Source organism: Harpia harpyja, chromosome 1, assembly GCF_026419915.1.
Source record: "Harpia harpyja isolate bHarHar1 chromosome 1, bHarHar1 primary haplotype, whole genome shotgun sequence".
NCBI classification, from domain to species: domain Eukaryota; kingdom Metazoa; phylum Chordata; class Aves; order Accipitriformes; family Accipitridae; genus Harpia; species Harpia harpyja.
In genome coordinates this window covers 38,848,826-38,867,983 of record NC_068940.1, presented here as the reverse complement: position 1 = coordinate 38,867,983, position 19,158 = coordinate 38,848,826, and the positions used below count along the sequence as shown (strand labels likewise).

At 42.8% G+C, this 19,158-nt stretch overlaps 1 protein-coding gene across 2 annotated transcripts in view; it reads right to left on the bottom strand.

The window, feature by feature from the left end:
* Positions 1–1,239: 1,239 nt before the first annotated feature.
* KCNB1 (potassium voltage-gated channel subfamily B member 1) overlaps positions 1,240–19,158 on the bottom strand; it is a 137,053-nt gene continuing 119,134 nt past the window's right edge. For both annotated transcript variants that reach the window (XM_052788110.1, XM_052788119.1), the window contains exon 3: positions 1,240–11,888. In XM_052788110.1, coding sequence (XP_052644070.1) covers positions 9,867–11,888 — 2,022 coding nt within the window. In that variant the 3' untranslated portion in view covers positions 1,240–9,866. The remainder of the gene's footprint in view (positions 11,889–19,158) is intronic.

Here is a 19,158-nt window from a genome sequence, read left to right as displayed (position 1 = left end):
ACAGTATAATTACAGATACTGGATTATAACTCAGGAGCTTGCATGCTCAGGCTGGCAGGCAAATAACAAGAAAAGTCATTAGCAGAAAGTGGAAGAGGAAGACATATGTTATAGGAATTTCTCCACTTTCTAGTGCTTCATTTGTAAACTTCCCTTCAAGTTCAGTGCCTTCATCTTATTAGATGTCATTGTCACTGCTTGTTAGGAAACACTCAACTGATCATTTAGATTTTTCTTAGAAAGATCATACTAAACTGAAAATGAACACAAGTAAATGCAAAAACATGCCATTAAAATGCTATGCATGGACTTCTGTGAGATTTCTCCACTTGTGCATTTAACTCTCTGGTTTCCATTTGCAAATGTGGTGGCTGTGTAAAATAAGATGTGGAACTGTGCAATTAGTCTTTTTCATTTTATTTCTGCGTGCAGGAACCTGTGAAGGTGCATGGAGTGCAGAACCGTAGAAACAAGCAGTTGATCTGGGCAGAAATGTGTGCTTATGTGTTCTATTTTCAAATGGCCATAAATTAATGTCTCCATAAATCAGCGGGTTCCGATTAGAGCTCTGAAGACTCTTATAGACACTGCATTCCAGTATAAAAATTTTTTGATGTAATTAACTCAAAGAAAATATTCCTGAGCAGTTTGAATTACCCGTGCTCTGATGACTTGCATAATTTAACCAACCCACTGTTTAATCTAATGGAGAAGAAAACCACAGTGGCTCTAGCAGAAAGCCCAAATTTTTGCCTCAAGTAGCAGCAAAAGCAGCCTGTTTGTCTAGTTTTCACACCCAAAGCTCTTTGTCTCCAAACCTCAGCTGTTCTCCCATCTGCGTCTGGTTCTGCATCTGCACAATCGCACGATCAAGACGCGGATTTCCAGGTGCTGTGTGTGTGACAGGGATCTCCCCGTGTGCCGCACATCCCTGGTCCATGCACAGAGAAATTGGGAGATGCCCTGAGCCCGGCCGTGGCTATGGGACATGCGGGTGGATTTTGTCCATGTAGGGTGAGGACTGAAGCCTGCAGGTTTATGCACTGAATCCGTCAGACTTAAAAGAGGAGGTGTCAAGCTCAGCACTGCTTTCCTGAATCACGGCCTTATCCGTGAGCAAATAACATATGTCTAAACCTGCTGTCAACTGCAACGAGCTAAAGCAGAAACTCAGTGCCAGCTGATGGTAGTTATATTTTTGGCCAGTATATATGACCATGAAACAGAGCAAATAAAGGCTTTGGTTTTATCCATACCTTTTTATTTATTTCTGTAGTCTGTAGTAGGGGACCATTGCTTTAAAATCCTTAGACATTTGGACATATTTTACAAGACAGTACAGTTTCTGAATGTCACACATTGATCACAGTTTCATACTACTACATGCATATAAAGACACTGATTTTTATTTTTTTTTTATTAATTTGTTTACGGAAACAACTGGAGAGGTCAATAAACTTCAACAAAGAATGACTAAATCAAAATTAACAAAAAATGTAAGACTCTAAGTACACTAGTATATGGCTAATGTTGCTGTAACCACCCCAAAGTGCCAGGGTATTGAAACATTGCTTAAAAGGGGAGAAAACATCTGCTGAAGCATTGCCCCTTGGGTCAATCCAATATAACCTGATGAAGAGATTGTGCAAGACGTGCAGGATCTGCTGGGCTGTCGGGCAGAGGCATGAAGCACTGCCCTTCATTACAGACACACCAAACTGGATTCCCCATTGCTTCCCCATTGCACAGGTTAAAAAAAATAACTGAAGTGCAAGGCAATGGAGGAACCTGTCACATTCTGCCCTTTCTCAAGCTGGGTCACAGTCAGTTTCAATTTCCAGATACAAAACCAATTCAATCTACGTGTACTAGCAGAGCCACAGGAAACTTACATTTTTCCAGTTTTTATTTGTTGTTAAAATCACATTTTTCTTTCAGAGGGAACCCCACACCTTTCTTCTCCTTCAATGACGATGGATGCTCACCCATGCCCTTTGGAGATGGCACTGGGAAGCCCTTGCCTGGGCTGCTGTGCAGGTGCAGCGGCTGGCGGAGCTCTGCAGGTCCAGCAGCCGTCCTGTGCTTTTGGAGAAGGAAGACCTGAGGCTGTTCCCCGGTCCTTTGAAACGCTGAGCAGCCACGATGTGCAGCACAGCAACGGATTGCCCCGGTGTCCTTCCATGGGCATGGAGTCGTTATTAAACAGCACTTGCAACAGTGCCTCATTAAGTGTTTTCTCCCCATTCAGGAACTGCTTCACTGGCCTGATTAGAAAGCAGGATTCTGCTGCACTAAGTTGGGGTATATTTTTTTTAATGCTGATCTAGTTGGAAAACGAGTTTGGTTGGTAGCTGTGGCTGGCCTTTCTGATTGCAGTGTCATGGCTTCCAAGTTCAAAGTAACATAGAGCTGTTGCTCCCCCCCCCTCAAAACACACCAGTGGGGAATGTTGCAATGCAAAAGCCATTTTCTGCACCCACTACCAAAAAGCCAGAAGGGGGGGGGGAGAGGTTTTTATCTTTGCCACAAGCCAACAAAACTGATATAAACAAAATAAATCCCAGTGGTCGCATGAGCCAATGTGTGGCTAATGGTACTTAGAGGCAGTGAAACATAACGGGAAGAAGAGGCAAAAAGGGCAGAGCTCCTAAATGAAATACAGAGAGTAGAGAAGAACTAATGAATCCTAAAATGGTCTTAAATGTAGATTACCAATAGGGCCAGAGGTTGTGACACAATCAAAGGTAACCAATGGCCCATCTGCCGGTAGCGTCCTCCCAGCATCAGCAAGTCCCTGGACCGAGGGCTGAGACTGTTGAACTGTGTGGCTGAGCTTGTGGTCCTGCTGTAGGGACAGCCATCGGTGAGTTTGGGATGCCACTTGCGACATCAAGCCCACAAAGAGTGAGCTGACATGGAGTGATGCTCAGTCACGAGTGGGATGATACCATTGTCATCCTCTTGCCTGAAGGATTCCCTCCTCGCCCAGGCTTTCACTGACCTGTCTCCGTTTCCCATTCCCTCACCCCACTGGTTTCCTCGCAGGTGCTGTGGACAGACACCTCCATCCCTGAGGTCGTACAGAGCTTTTAGTTTTCCATCAGCTTTTAGAGATATGGGTCCAAATTCTTTACTGGGCTAAATGGGGCACAGCTCCATTGACCCCAATGGGCTTTTACTTACAGCAGCAAAGAATTTGGCATTTCATGCAAATTTGGCTCCCTGGCTTCCACAAGGCTCTAGTTTGGGCGGGTCTTTGTACCAAGCCCAGCCTGATGATTATTTTTTGAAGGTAGTGTCGCTATAGTCTTGAGAAGACCCCTTTAAAAATGTCGAAGGTTAGTCCTTGTTCAGTCCTACAGAATATCAATAGTATTATTTCTAGTTAAAAAGAAAAATGAAGCTTTCTCTTCTAAGCCTCTAGACTGAAAACTTCTTGTGCGATGAAGCCAGAATCAAGCAAAGCAAAATTCTGAGTAGTATTTACAGATATGAACACTTGTGGCACCCTACCGTTGGTGTCAAAGGACACTTATTTGTGGCTTAGGTAACACCAGCAACAAAGGGGATACACACCCTGAATGCAGACTTTCAGTTTTCCTTTGTCTGGCCAAGACAAAGTTTCAGTGCAAGAGCCTAAATCTGATCAGCATGGGGTGTGAAACACATGCTGGAAAATAAACATCTCTTCTTTGAAGGGCTGGCTTGTATTTGGGTTGTTTCTGTCATGGTGTGGGAGGGCTACCTGCAAGGGCGAATTAAAGACTGGTCTCACTAGAAGCTTTCTGTGGTTTTGTTGACTATGCTCAAACAAACTTACTGATATGGAAGGTGCCTTTTGAAGGGATTTATGTGATTGCTGATGACAGATATGGTGGGCTATTGCATTAATTGCTTTCAAAAAAAGAAAAATCCCACCCAGTTTTAATACCTTCCTGTGTAAATGGGTCTTGCTGATACACAATGACACGCAAAACTGTGTCTGCTGGTTATTCTGTTCATTCGGGTGGTATCTGGACTTTCTGAAACACGTTTTCCCAAATTAATTCTGTGTCAGGTTTATTGGCTAGTGAGGTGGGCATATAGGAAAAACACACAAGCAAACAAAAGGAAATGGGACCAAAACTCCATCTTTGGAAAAAAACATGGTCACTGACCAGACTGCTGGGCGGATTCAAAAGGAAATGTTTGTGCAGAGCTACAGAGCTGGTGCGAAGCTCTTTGTCGTGCTAAACTTTAACAGGCCATGAGATAGCTTCAAGATGCACATTCAATTTATGTGACGGTAGAGCTATAAAGGAGCAAGGAAGATCATTAAGTAAGTAGGTACACGGACTGACTTTACCATAACCAAATCCAAATCCGGTCCCTTTCTGAATGTCTACATTCAGGTTTTTTCATTCCCTTATAATTTTTTCTCATTTCCTGATTTTGTCTGGGACTGAAAACAGAAATTCCCAAACCCAGTGGGAAATGAAAGTTTTGACCCTTCTGTTTTTAACCCAGGAAGAACTCCCCCGAAGGCGGGAGCTTTGCCTGAGCATAGTCAGGTCACTGCCTTAAAATAAGAAGAGCCTGAATTTTGATGCTTATCCCAACCCCATCGTAATTCTTAGGACAGTCAGGTTCAAATCCATCTCTTCTTTATGCTCTCAGCTTAATCGACATAAATCTGGAAAAACACTGAAGCCCAGGCTGTGGCTAACACTGAAGCCAGTGGCATTTGCTGACATTTACACTGCCATAACCGAGGGCAGAGTCTGGCCCACTCTGTGTTTCTCAGAAGGATCATCTTAGTTTCCATAGCCAGTCCCTGGTTATTTTTAAGTACCACAAACAGGAAAATACGAAAACATGACAACATTAGACAGACTCAGTGACCTTTCGCAGACACACTTCAGGAGTGATGTTGCAGGTGTTTTTCAGAACAAAAGAAAATAACGACAACAAAAAGGTTAGGGGATCAGCTATGTAAATGAACGCCAAGAAAGCATCTAATATATTATTCTGTAATACAAAAAGAAGAAATCTGACTTGATTGCCCTATTATAAATTTGCTAAAAATACAGATATATATTTATATTTTTATATATATATAATTTTTTTTTAATCTGAACAGAAAAATAGACTACTCTGGAATGCATGAAAGTCACATGACTTTTCCATACATCAGATACTTATAAAGCCAACACAATGGCAAACAGGAGGTACAGAGGTAACTAGAACATCTGTACTTTATTCAAGAACTATTTAAAGCCATATTCTCCCCAAGTGGGTGATCCTAAAGCAACCTAAGGTAACACTTGTTCAGTCTGATTACCGTAAGCAGAAGTGACTGACCAAACATGAAGAAGTTGGAGCTAATTTGGAGTCGCCGGGGAAGCCCACCTCCCCATCTCGCTCCTGACTGAGCTGCACAGGAGGGCATCAGTGCCACACGGTCTCCGTTGCTTGGCTACTTTATTCAGTAATTCTACTATTTGCTTCAAAATGAGGTGTTAAAACTATTGGAGATCATGTTATGTGGAGCTTACCAATAGAGAGAGAACTTGGCTTTAGAAACCTTGTCTTTGCGATGAGTTTTAAATACCCTTGTTATTTACTATAAACTGTACCAGTCATAATTCTGTCAAGACATAAATATACAATAGGTACAAATATTAACAATACATTACAATTTTACAGAAGAGAATACGGTTTTCCTTAGAAATGTGTATCTTATTAGCTGCAAGGGAAGAAAAGGCTACAGTTTATCACAGCCATAGTTGCCAAAGAAACCGACCGCCTCGGATGTGTTTCTGCGTGACTTGCACAGACAGATATTCCCCGGCATTTGACACACGGCATGTTCAGGAAGGGAATGTGCGTTCCACGGGTTTTCTTTTCCTCTTTTTTTTTTTTTTCCTTCTTCCACCTTTATTGACTCTCAAACCTTTCAGAAAAATGTGGATTTCACAGGAGACTGTTTTGTATCTTTTTTTTTTTTTTTTTCCCATAAGTGTGCTTAGGTGAAGTTTCTAAGAAAAGGCACTGAGAAATCTACTGCAATGTGACTGCTGTTTTCCTCTGTTCAAGGCTAAAACTGAAAGGATCTTTGCCTCCTGGTTAAGAAAACTGCACCCATTCATTCCGCATATATATATATTTTATATATATATATATATTTATATATATGTATTAAAAACGATGTCAATAGCATAAGATACAAGCAAGCGCAGACATCACACGTACATAGTCCTTTCAGATATAATGTGTTCTGCAGCAGCAGGTGAAACTCTGTCAGCTTGCTTAATACATGATACACAGTAAATTCGCAGACCTGAATGCCAAATATCAGTGATTAAACTGCACGCTTTAGCTCAATGCAGGAGAAATTGCATATTTTCCCCAACGGTTATGTACTTTGGGAAACATGTATCAAACAAACTATAAAATGAAATTGTCTTTCTAGTGTCTATAGGATTTGGTGAGCATTATGTTTTCAAAGCACTGCCTTTCCTTTTTTAATGAGTACAGATTTAGTCTGCCATAGCTTTATGTTAGAGTAGATTTCCCAGTGCTTACATTATATATATGTGTATTATGCACACACACACATATATAGATACATAGTTCATATTCAGACTTTATTTCATTAAAATAAATTAAACATACTTCCTTTTTAACTGGGCACAGAATGAGAGCTACATCTTCATACACAAATAAGAAAGAAATGCTCTTCAAGCATATTATATGCTTAATTTTAAATTATTTGCTTTCTATAAGAAATCTATAGGACTTTGGCTATTCAGACTTAAAAGGTAGATTTTTAATGATACTTTTGAATTTGGCTTTCAAAAGTGACTCAATAAAATGCTACTTTAAAGGTAGGACTAAATAGATGATAGAAGGTGTGTGTCGTGAGTGATCACACAAGGCAGACAGAGGGCCTTTGGTTACAAGGAGAGTTGCACCAGTTGATTATCAGTTAAAAAATGGTAGAATTGTTGATCTATACATTTTTGTCAGTGCCATCTATAAACCAAATACATCAATTTGGATGAGAGTGTGGTAAATACTACACTATATGGCTATATTTAAATACGTTCACTTTCGTGATATGTAAAATATGACTTTTTTTTCCACATGAAAGCATCAGCTCTAAAAATATTTAACTTGGAAATCACTATTACTTACTTTATCAAAAAAATTTTCCCTGATTTTTCTTCTTTTTACATTTGTGCTGATGGCAGACATGAATGATTACTGAAACATAGAGATTATGTTAAGACTGTTCTCTTTAAGATTTCTCGTTGCCACTCTATGGCCTCGGAAAGCCACAGAATAAATCACTATTTAAAGCTTATCTGCTGGAAAGTCACTTTACTTTTTTGTGATGACTCAATCTTAACTAGTATCTCAGCAATACATCGGTTCCTCTAAGTACACTTGTATTTACTATGGCCAAATCCTAAAGTCCTTCACCAGGCAAAGAGCCCACTCAGAGGAACGGTGGTTCTGGCTGAGTGAAGGCAGAGTAAAAGCTAACGAACCTCAGGAATTGGCCCTGCCTAAGTATTCTGGAGAGTACCATTTGCACACATAGGTGCCTTGAACTGATTTTGAGTACCCCCCGTGTCACTCTGCATGGCACGAGGTCTCTTTCACTGCCGGTGGGCTAATTCGTGAGGTGGTGGCTCAGGTCTTACTCACGCCTTCCCCAGGGTCTTGCCTTGCTGGGATGCAAGGGTGACTTCTGAGCGGGTACCTTGGGCTGCATCCCACCGCCCGGGGATGGGGTCGGCTGAGCAGAGCAGAGCTAACTCCAACGCATGTACAGTTTTGTGCCAAGGAGAGACCTAACAAAGCTATCATCGTAACCCATAATAGTTCCTAAAACATATATGTGCTTATTGCTTTTGTCCGTACATGCTGCATTCACTATTATGGATTACAGACAGAAGTACTGTACAGCTTGGACGGACAGACATTTACATTCAGGACTAACCAACGGCTTTTTTTTTACAATAGGAAGGAACAAAACGCAGTGGACTCGAGCGGCTCAGGGTCTTCCTCCCGCCTGTGCGCCTCCGCTCCCGCGTCCCGTGTCTCAGCACGTCCCCGGACCTGCTGCGTGCAGATCGTTACATGCCCCGGCAGGTACTCAGAAATAGGTCAGGAAAAGCTCATTGACAAGAGTTATTTACAATTGAGTTTTACAGTAGAAACAGAGAACAACATAAAAGATTACCATCACAGTTATCACAGGACAGGTTGTGACTTGCTACAGGCGTGTAACAAATCACGGTCACGACAGGAGGCACAAATTAAAATAGTGCTTAGTTAAAGTGCTTGATTGTTACACTCTGCTATCCTACTCCAGCATCGCAACAACAACAACAAAAAGTCAACATAAAGTGCTTTTCCCCCCCCCGAGATTAAAAACCAAAGACAAATTATTTCCTACACAATTTGACATAACTTTATTGAAACAATAATATTTTAAAAACCTAGGCTGGTGGCTGCTAGTTCTATTCATTTAAAATGGTCAGATCTTTTTTTTCTTTTTTTTTTTTTTTCTCGTTTCGTTTAAAAATGACTGGATGTTATTAAAACATCAGGCCTGATTCTCCTGTCTCTCGCAGCTGCTTGGCGCCGCAGCTCTGCAGGAGCCGCTCCTGCCCGACCTCCTCGCGAGAGAGAGCACAGCCAGGCCCGGGGCGGGTCGCTAACGAATCCCTCTTTTTGCATATTTATGTAACACTTGCATATCTTTCACCGCGCCGCTCGGGCGCAAAAAGCTTCAGACCGACCGGTTCCTCTCCTACGCCAAGGGCGAGACTTGGGCTGACGCCTGGAGTCAGCATGCGGGCGGGAAGCGGAGGCCCGGGGAGCCGTCCCGGTACCCCCGGCACAGGCCGCAGGGGCCGGCCGCGGCGTCGGCACCACCGCCACGCCCGGCCGTCCCCACGGGGCAGGGCAGCGAGCGTCTCCCTTCCGCGGAAGGGTAGGGCGAGAGCCGAGCTCTCCTTCCAGCCCTATGCTCCCCGGCACCGGGAAGGGGGTCTGGCTGCGATGCCTCCAGAGAGTCCTGCTTCTGCATGGCTCCTTCTCGCCTCTCCAGCGTGGGCCATGGATCCCCCGAGGGCCATGTGCTGGCCCTGGGGCAGGTATCGATTTTTAGCAGAGGGCAAGTGCAAGTTTCACTATGTCCTAGGGGATGTTTGGAATCAGATACAAGTGGTGCAACTCACCCTGCTGATGTTTCAAAAGAAAACGTCAGGTCCTACAGGATATCGTATTGTTAAACACACACAGAGCATTTTAATAATTGGTTTCCCTAGACTGTTATTTGTTTTAAACGGTTTTTCACTTGGATTTTCCAATAATGCAAGTGTTCCCTGTTACCTTTAGACATAATATCCATCAGAGAAAGCTGTAGATGGGGAACAGCTGCCCTGAAGCAGTGAGCATTGTGTTTTTGATAGCTTTATACCAACCCCAGCAATTTATTCCAGAGTTCAGATCTGGCTGCCTTGGCATCCTTTATGGAACTAATGCAAATCAGATGTTAATAACTTCCAAAAGGAGCTCTAGCGTTCAAGGGGAATGGATGGATATTTGGTCACATTGGCTTCACTGGACAACATGAAAGGAGATCAATGTGTGATCATGATTTGCAATCCTTATTTTTGACTGATGTGGGCAACGTCTTTAGAGTTGTTTCAGAGAAGGACATTTTCACAAACCCACACTGGACCTCCCCCAGACTTTTAGAAACAGGTGGCTTGTTTCAGCCAAGTTCATGCCATGCAGAAGCTCTTTTTTTTTGTGTTGACTGTAAAGACATTCCTTTAAACTTTCAGTAAGTTCTTTTGGAGCCCGTCTCAGATGCTTTGATCATGTGTGTTAGCATGTCCTCCGCTGCCTGGTAATACATGGACTTCTGGGGAAATGTGATTTTCTAGTCTGACAGTCTCCTGATTGCTCTGGGTTCTTCCAGTGATACCCTCCATAGAATAAATGCAATTTTGCCCTATCAGCTTAGGGGAGGTGGGTAAAGCAGCAGCTTCTAGATGGTTCTTCTCTGTTCTATAAACATTGTCCTTTTGCTTTAGATAGCCACTGTTTGTAACATTGTACTTGGGACTCACATTTCCGGGCGGACTTGAATCATAAAGCAGCTGACCTTCATCATCAGTGTCAGCATCTATATATTTGTGTATACCAGCATCATGGAAGTTGAAAGCTATGGCTGTCTGCGTCTCTGGTGACTTTGGGGGTGTTCTCGCACTTGCGGTTGTGTAGATCGAGGTTTCTGGGCTCATGAGAGATCTGTCAGAGAGTAAGGAAGTATCTGTGGCAGCAGCAGCAGCTCCCCGGGTCTTGAGGGGGTCTGGATATATTCTCAGTACATTTGATGCTGGTACTAATGTGCTGGTGTCCTCTTCCATGAAGTTGACTTTCAGAGATCTTAGTTTTAAAGGGTTACTGGCCTTTATGGAGCTTTTTGGACTTTCTATGAAAAAAGCAGAACGGTGGCTGCCTTCGGAGCTTGGGTTCATTTCCACAAATCTGCCACCGCTGCCCTCTGGCCTGCTCTGCTCCTGAATCACATTAATGCCACCTTTGCAGGGAAGGGTAGCGAGCGGGCTGTGGGAAAACCTCCCGGAGTCAGGGAATTCAGCCGCGCAACTTATGAAGCTGTCAATGCTGGACATGCTCCTCATGTCAATGATCCCATCAGCGCGAGTCGTCAGCAAGGGCACCATAGGGCCGGGAAGGGTTTCCATTTCGAGCTCTTCCTTTTGCTTTCCAGGTTGACTCGATTCTTTAGTATTAAGGTTTGGCTGAGACTGAGTCTTTGCCATTTTGTTATACATGTCCTCTAGCTGTTGGACATTCAGGTGCTGGGGACTTGAAGATGACCTGGCTTTCTCTGGAGATCCTTGTTCCTTAGTTTCAAAAGATTTACTAGAGCTAGTTTCAGAGAGCGTTCTCTTGGTCCATTTCCATTTGCTGGGAGATAAATGATTGTCCTGAACTTTATCCTTTTTGGCTACGCTTTCTCCGTTCTTTTCAACCACAATGTCCATGAGTTCTATACTACGGGCAAACGCATCCTTCATGTTCATGGAAACAATACTGCCATTCCTTTTTGCTCTTTCAAGAGCTTCCCTGCGCTTAATGGCTTTCTCCTGCCTCTTCTGCTCTTTGTAGAACTCAGAGAAGTTATTGACAATAATTGGGATGGGAAGAGCAATCACCAGCACTCCAGCAATGCAGCACAGTCCTCCTACTATTTTACCTAAAAGTGTTTTGGGGTAGATGTCTCCGTAGCCTACTGTTGTCATGGTGATTGTTGCCCACCAGAAAGAAGCTGGGATGCTCTTGAATTTTGTATCATCCTCATCCTTTTCTGCAAAAAAAACTAAACTGGAAAAGATCATAATGCCCATGGCCAAAAACAAGATGAGTAATCCAAGCTCATTGTAACTCCTCCTCAGTGTAAACCCCAAGGACTGTAAACCCGTTGAGTGCCGGGCAAGCTTTAGAATCCGGAGTATCCTCATAATCCGAAATATTTGGACCACTCGTCGTACATTTTGGAACTGAAGTACACTTTTATTGGATTCTGTGAGGAAGATGGTGACATAGTATGGCAAGATAGCTAGCAAATCGATAGCATTCAGCGGGCCTTTGAAAAACTTCCATTTCTTAGGTGAGGATAGGAACCGCAAGAGGTATTCCATTGTAAACCATGCAATGCACACCGCTTCCACGTGGGCAAGTTGGGGATTATCTGTGGTCTGCCCAAATTCATCCATGCCTTGTAGTTCAGGAAGTGTGTTAAGGGACAAGGCAATTGTAGATAGTACAATAAACATGATGGAAATGATTGCCAAAATCTGGAAAGGAAAGAGAAAACAGTGAGTTCATCTCAGAATATATTACACTATCTATCACTGCCATTAACGCATGGCTGTATTTCCGCTTACCCATTTCAAGACTAATTTTGCTCTTAGGACACAGAAGTTGGATAACCAATGCATCCTGAGGTGATTTTATTTTGGAAGCTGCTTTAGTTATGTCAGATGCATAAAGAAGATAAAGCATCTACTTCAACTCCTGTGCCTTCATCCCTGTGTAGTCAAGGAATGTGTACCAAGCCGCTAGGATGCCAGGAGGGCTGTGAAGCAGTTCACAGCAGGAGCTTTTGTTATACTACTAATCAGGTGCCCAACAAAGCCCATCTGGACAACAGGCTCTGAAATCTAAGCAAGAAGGAATGCAATTGTGAATGCAAGATTCGAGTGGAGTGATGAACTCCATTCAGTGCATGGTTACATCTGTAATTTTGGGTGCCTATGGCTAATTACAGAAACGTGTGTACAATTCTATTACATACAAGCATACAAGTAATACGCTCTTTTTTAATGACTCATCTCTAACTTGAAACTTGATGGTTGTGAAATACATGAAAACTTTACCAAGCTTTCTAAAACATTTTCAGCTCTGAGCTACTCTACATGCAACCGACTGGCCATCCTAGCTCCCCATCACAATCAGGGGAAAGAGCAAACTCATCCTGGCAAACCAAACTGCACAACACTGAGACAGTCAAGGAAGGGCAGGTCCAGCCACTGGAGAGCTCATCCATTATCAGAAACCAGCTCTTGGGCTAGAGTGCAATGAGAGGAGAAGGGTCTGCAGTGAGCAGACAGAAACCAGCTCTTGGGCTAGAGTGCAATGAGAGGAGAAGGGTCTGCAGTGAGCAGACATAAACCTGCTCAGATCCTGGGCCACCGACCCTATGCAGAGCTAGAAAGCATGAAGTGCTAGATTAGCATGTTTGCAGCTTTCAGATAGTGTAGGCAGATTGTCCTTCCATACCTGTTTTATATAGACATTAATGCTATACTCTCCAGTTTTCCCTAATTACATCTTCTTTCAAAGTAATTTTAGGGAGGTTTTAGAGCTGACAGACAGTTTGAGGAGCATTTTTTTCTACTGGTGAGTTCTTTCTCTGGTTTGTTAATTGGGTGGGATTATATCTAGTTTCTTAGGTTACTGCCAAAATACAGTAATGATTTCAAAACACATGTATATGTGACTAATGTTTTATGTATTCATTTAAGTGTAAGCTAGTCCCTTATGCTTGCTTTTCTCCTGCTTGATAGAAAAGGAGCATGAATTCAATTGCAACATATGTGCATGATGACTAGATACACAATATTAAGCGATGAATTATAAAACGTATGACAAGTTCTGCATCATGAATTGCAAATCTGACACACTCCTTCCTTGCCCATATAACTAGATTTTAGGTTTCCTCACAGGGACCTTTCTCAGCCAGCCTCACAATACCAGAATATCCACAGTTACCACTTGGGGCACTGGAGAAAGAAATTCCTGCAGGATTTCTCTTCAGCTGAGCCCAGCACAGACATCCTAAAAGTCAGGAAATATAAGACTTCTGAACATTTATTCCCGAATGGACAGTCACTACAGTGGAACAAGCCTTACTGCTGTAGGAGAAACATGCAGATCCAATACGGTTCAGAAATACTGTGGTCTTCTCAAGAAGAGCCTCACCTCTTCTCCAAAGCTGAAAGGCAGAAATGGTATCCAAAGACTGGAAACTTCACTTGAATTAAATTCATATAGCAAGCTTAAGCTATGGCTTTAGGAGAAAAGCCCATATACCTTCAAAAAATGCAAACTTAAGGGAAGAGTTTAAATTCTGAAATTTTGATTTCAACAAGTGTTTTAAAGTCCACTTGCTGTTAAGAAAATCCCTTCCAAATCAATGTAATAAAATCATTTACCCTTTAACTCACTAAAATGTACTATATAACTTTGATTTGTACATGACACTGCAGACCTAGTAATTTAATCTGAAGAATAAGATTTGACTAGAAACAAAGATGAGCTTCATTAAACACTCTGGTTTCATTGTCTAAATTGGATTAAATGGAAGAAGTGAACGGTGTAAATAGCCTCCTGTGCAATGCTCTAGCACCAGGAATTTTAGAATAGCCTCACTTTCAGTTACTAAATTGTTGCCAGGAAAAATGCTGGGAAGATCCCTTTTCCTTTTTAAACAGGTTGCCTAAAAGAATGTTTGTTGTTAGCCGTGCTGTGCTGTGCACCCTTGCAGTGCTAGTGAACCTTTTACCTCCTCCTCACTATCCTCCCCTTCCATAAATTTGCTGCTGAAATACGAACAACACCACAACAACTTGTGCAAAGTGGGGTTTGCCTTGTTGAGAGACTTCTCAGGTCAATGAGCCAAAAAAGCTGTGGGAAAGACTTGGGGGTGCGCAAAAAAGTAGGAAGAAGCATGGGATGGAGAGAAGCAGAGAGGAATGCAGGGAAAGTGCTTGAACTGATGGCTTCGAGCTCAAGAGAATAAAATGTAAGTCAAGTGTCTCATGGTGAAGCAGGGAGAAATTTAGATGTTAACTACTTCTGCGTGGTTGGTTGTTTCAAAAGACCATCTCCTGAAGACCAGGTAATACTCCCGAGAAGCAGGGAGCCTGATTTGCTTTCCTAGAAGGCTCTTTTAGTGTTTTTGCTGTCATTTCTTTTTTTACAACTCAACATTTCTGAAGGTGTTTGGGATGTTTTCAATGGTAATTTCAGTTTTTTTGCTTGGTTTTATCTCTGCCCACTATACACAGAAGGCCTTATTTGTAGACTTAGATGTACATAGTGTGTTTTATCTCCTTCACTTTCAGTGTAAATATTAACACTCCGTCTTTATTCAGTGGATGGCATCCAGCAGCAGTAATTGGTGTCAAAGCTTCCGTTTCCTTTGATATACCTTCCTGCTTTGAAGATCAAGGCAATGCCAGATGAACATAAATTTGAAAACTAGGAGATATGAAGGTAAAATTTGTTTTTGGTTTAGCAGATTTAGCCATGGAGCTAAGCAATAAACAGAGAGAGACATTTATCATTTCTCCCGCAAGTTGCAGCAAGATGTCACCTGTGCTCCTAAGATACAGATTTTTCCCCTTATTGATCTACTGCAATCATACATCTTTGGGAATCTTGTCAGGCTAAGAAAAACTTCTAAATGTGAGTGGAATGTCCTCAGGTATTGAAAACACTTTTCAGTTGGAAAGTACAAAAAACTGGGAGATGAAATATCTCCAGTGGGGTTTAAAGGATCCTTCTCTAAAGCATACTTTGTCCTGGTAGATCCACCATCCAACAAAAACCATCCAAGGAGCAGTTGTCCACAGAAAACTGGATCCAGCTGCTGCTGTCAGGCATTAGCACTGCATTCACTGGCACAGGGCTCTATCCTAATGTATTTACAGTATGGGATGGCAGATTGTAGAAATCACTGTCTGTCTGTCTAATAAGGTTTCCTATCTTGGCCATACTGAACGTCTAGCTTGGCAGCTTTCGTATTTTCCACTGTCAGTAATGAGAGACAGAAAGCTGAAGGAAAGACCTTTATACCATCAAGAACACCTCTAGAGACGCTCTGTGTGGCAGCAGCTTTTTCATTCAATTCCTGGCCTTTCCTCCTTCCTTTCCCCCTCCAGGTTCACTTCTCTTTAACAAGAAAAGCCAATGGGACGAACTTGGACTTGAGCAGGAACGATCCCTCTGCAGTGAATGAGGCTCCAGCTGCTTAGGCTAGCGGTCACTGGAAAAAAGTGCCCGTTGTCCCTGCTCCAAAGCACTGACTCAAAACCTCGCTGCTGCATCGGCTGCTAACAGCTGCTTGAAATGGAAGCAAGCACGGGGAGAGGGCCTCCTCCTGTAGCACCAGTTTTCATGATTCCTTAAAAAACATGCAACATGGCCTTGTGCTGGTGAAAACTTTTGGACTGGCAATCAAAGAGCTGATGTTGAACAGGGTTAAGCACAGAAAGGTCCCTAGATCGCAAGCTTGGACTTGCAGAAGGAACAGGGACAGGAAAGTTAAGCGTCGAGGGTCTGTTAGATTTTGTAAGTGCTGCTCAAATGTGCATATTCCTACTTATGGAGCTAGCTGTACCCCCCTCTTAGGTCTTGCTCCTGGCTTATCTGCAATATGTTGACTTGCTACGGGGGCTGGGGAAGGCACCTCCAGTATCGCTGCAGGCACATCTAGAGCTTCTGACTTGGATGCCCCATGTCTGCAGTAGATCCTATAAAACACATAGCTAAAACAATCAAAAAGCTTGCAGCCTAAAATTTGGAGGCATAGGAAAAAGATTTGGAGGCACAAAAGGCTGAGATGACTGGCCTGAGGAAAGACCACATCAGTGGCAGAGGCAGGTGAGGGAATCCATGTACTTCTGGTGCCACATCCACGAGGGCTGTTCTCCACCGTCCTCACATTGGCTCCATTGGAGCAAATGACAGAAGCCCTGACAGGCCAGGTTTTACTGGGCAGGTATCCACAACAGAGCACCACAGACACTCCTTAAACTGCTCGTAAAGCTGACAGGGTTTAAGACTACTTTTTCCCTGCACAACTTTCAGACCACTTCTGCCAACTGACTGCATGAGAGAAGTTGTGAAGTTCCCTTCCTCTTTGCTTCTGTATTTACTCTTACATTTCACCTGTAGCAACACACCATAAATTGTGAAGTTCCCCGTCAGGTACTTTTCTAGGTGACTTGCAGAGGGTATTGGACGGGCTCCTAATGACAGCACTGGCTTGTAGTGCAAGTCTCAGTATGTATGGGCAGGATTCCAGAAAAAACTCCTTCTCCACTAAATTGACTGTTTCACAAAGATTTTTATTGAGTGAATCTCTGGATTGCTGCTATGGTTCCTTTGTGAAAGCTAAATAACCCAAGGACAGGCAGGGCAAGGTTTTGAATTAATTTAAAGCAGTTGCGTCAAAGTGATTAGCATGATTGTACATACATGCTGGTTATTACACATGCAAATAAGACAAGCAAGCTGATTATGTGAGTAAGTGTAGCTAGTTTGTGTGCAACTGCTGCTTCCTGAGGCAGGATGGATGTGCCATGCTTGCAAGCCAGTAATCCCCACCTCTCCAAAATGCCCTGCAAAACTAGGTAGACAACCTCTATCACACACTTTTCAGGAGATATCCACCTGTGCTGGGCCTGACCTTGCTTGCTGGGCGAAAGCAGCCCCAGGGATTCATCCTTCGTGTTGGCAAGGTCTGTGCTCATCCCTGGGAGGAAGGGGCCAGTCTGTTCAGAAATTTCCCATCTCTCTCTTGAGCTTGTGGTAGCAGCAGTTTGTGGGCAGCAAAACTATGCACGCCACCCCCCAGACAGGACAGAGCGGGGTAACTCTTAGGCAGCAGGGACTAACCCGACATTTAGGTTTGGTGATATTTATTGCTTGATTGTCTGTTCTTTGCACTGCTAAAGACCCTAACTAAGGTCAAGGCATAAGACCGGAGACTTTCAAGACCCTTAAAATTAATGACAATTGGCTGTCCAAATCCCATAGATGGCTCTAAAATCTCAGTGTAAGCATCTGAGATCTATCTGCTCATGGCAACATGCCCTATACTTTTTCTGTCTTCATACTCAGTAATGAAGCTGATATAGCAAGGAGAAGGGGTGGTGTGTGGGAGAGAATAGGAGAGTGTTTGAATATAGATTCAATATTCTTGGAAATATGATGAGGAAATTGTTATGTAATCAAGAAGTTTAATAATGGTTTTGTCTAATGCGCTTTTTTAGCTTCACCAAGGCCTGAAGAATAAACTTGGCATCAGGACCAGGTTTCATTCATATGCACCATTTACTAAGGGATATTTCCTGCAGCCCCCCTACTTCCCCAAGCAAACAATATACTTTGAGTCAGACTGTCCAGCTCCATCCTGCCATGCCTATGCCAGGCTCTGTCTCCCCAGGCTCTGAGAAGCAGAGAGCACAGTGTATTTTGAGCTATATCCCACGTGCTGCACAGTGCAGAAACAGATGGAGAGTTCCTTAATCTCCTCCCCACTTCGTTCTGCACGGGAATAACGTCTCCTGCTCATGGCAGCTATACATGTCTATGGTATTTATTGACAGGGACTTGTTTTAGGGAACATCTCTTCACTAGAAAAATGCCTATTTAATCATTAAGTGAAAGAATTCACAGAACATGGTCACTTCTGATGTCATGATTCTGACCGTTGGGCTTGCAGGATGTTTTTTCTAGAAAATGCTGTGGGCATAACAAAAGGTAACCCTTGCTTCTTGGATCATGACAAGAAGCTGAGGCCAAACCTGGGGATAGGGTTGCAAATGAAATATAGAGAACTTTTAATCCTCATTTTCATGTGGAAGGATGTTAAGAGGCAATGTAAGACCTTGAATCTCCAAAATCCTTAAGTCCCACTGATTCCTGTGGAACATAAACTCATGCTTAAGAGTTTTCCCTGGTCTGGCACTTTACATGCCACTTTTGCATCCTGCCCCAAGGGGGTCCTTGAGACACGTTTGCACCAGGAGGTATGTGGTCTGGAGAGGTAGGACCCTGCACACACCAGTTCACTTACATCCCTCCAGTGCCCCCAGTGACTGAATCCTCAGTCTGTCAGAATGTAAACTCCTATGCTCTTCTGTAAGAGTTACTACATAGTATGAAATCCATAAAAACAAAATCAAGATAAAACTGTTTATATTTTGCTTTAGAAATATACGAGATCTTCATTTTGACATTGCCTGGAAAAGCCCAGATTGAATAATAGTTAATTATTTGATTTCAGTTATAGCTGTAATAATTTTATCTGTTCAGAAAGTCTATTTGGTTTAAAAGGGGATACAATACTTCTGCTGATTATATGTCAATGCTTCGTTTGCCTACAGGCACCCAGAAAGCTGCAGCTACAACTGCTGCTGACTAAGCTAAAGTGGGCAGAAAAGTAGCCTTCAGGCATGGCTGCCTATAAATTCCTTAATGCTGTTAAGAAAATGTTTAGTTGTCAGAGAGCTATCAAGCCCCATTAAATGATAAATGGTGTCAGTCTTCCTTCTGAGCAAAGCCCAGATGCAAATGGTGCGTTGGAGAAGAAAATGATAAATGAATGAAAATACTGAAAAGGCAAACTTCAAAGGCATACACTGCCTTTAGACATCAGTGCAGTGATAGTGCTCAAGAGAGGATGAGAGGGGAGCATCTGTCCTATTTCTGCTGCTGCTAGCATGGGGAAAATCAAAAAAGAAAACAAATGCATGGCACATGGAAGCTCAAGTT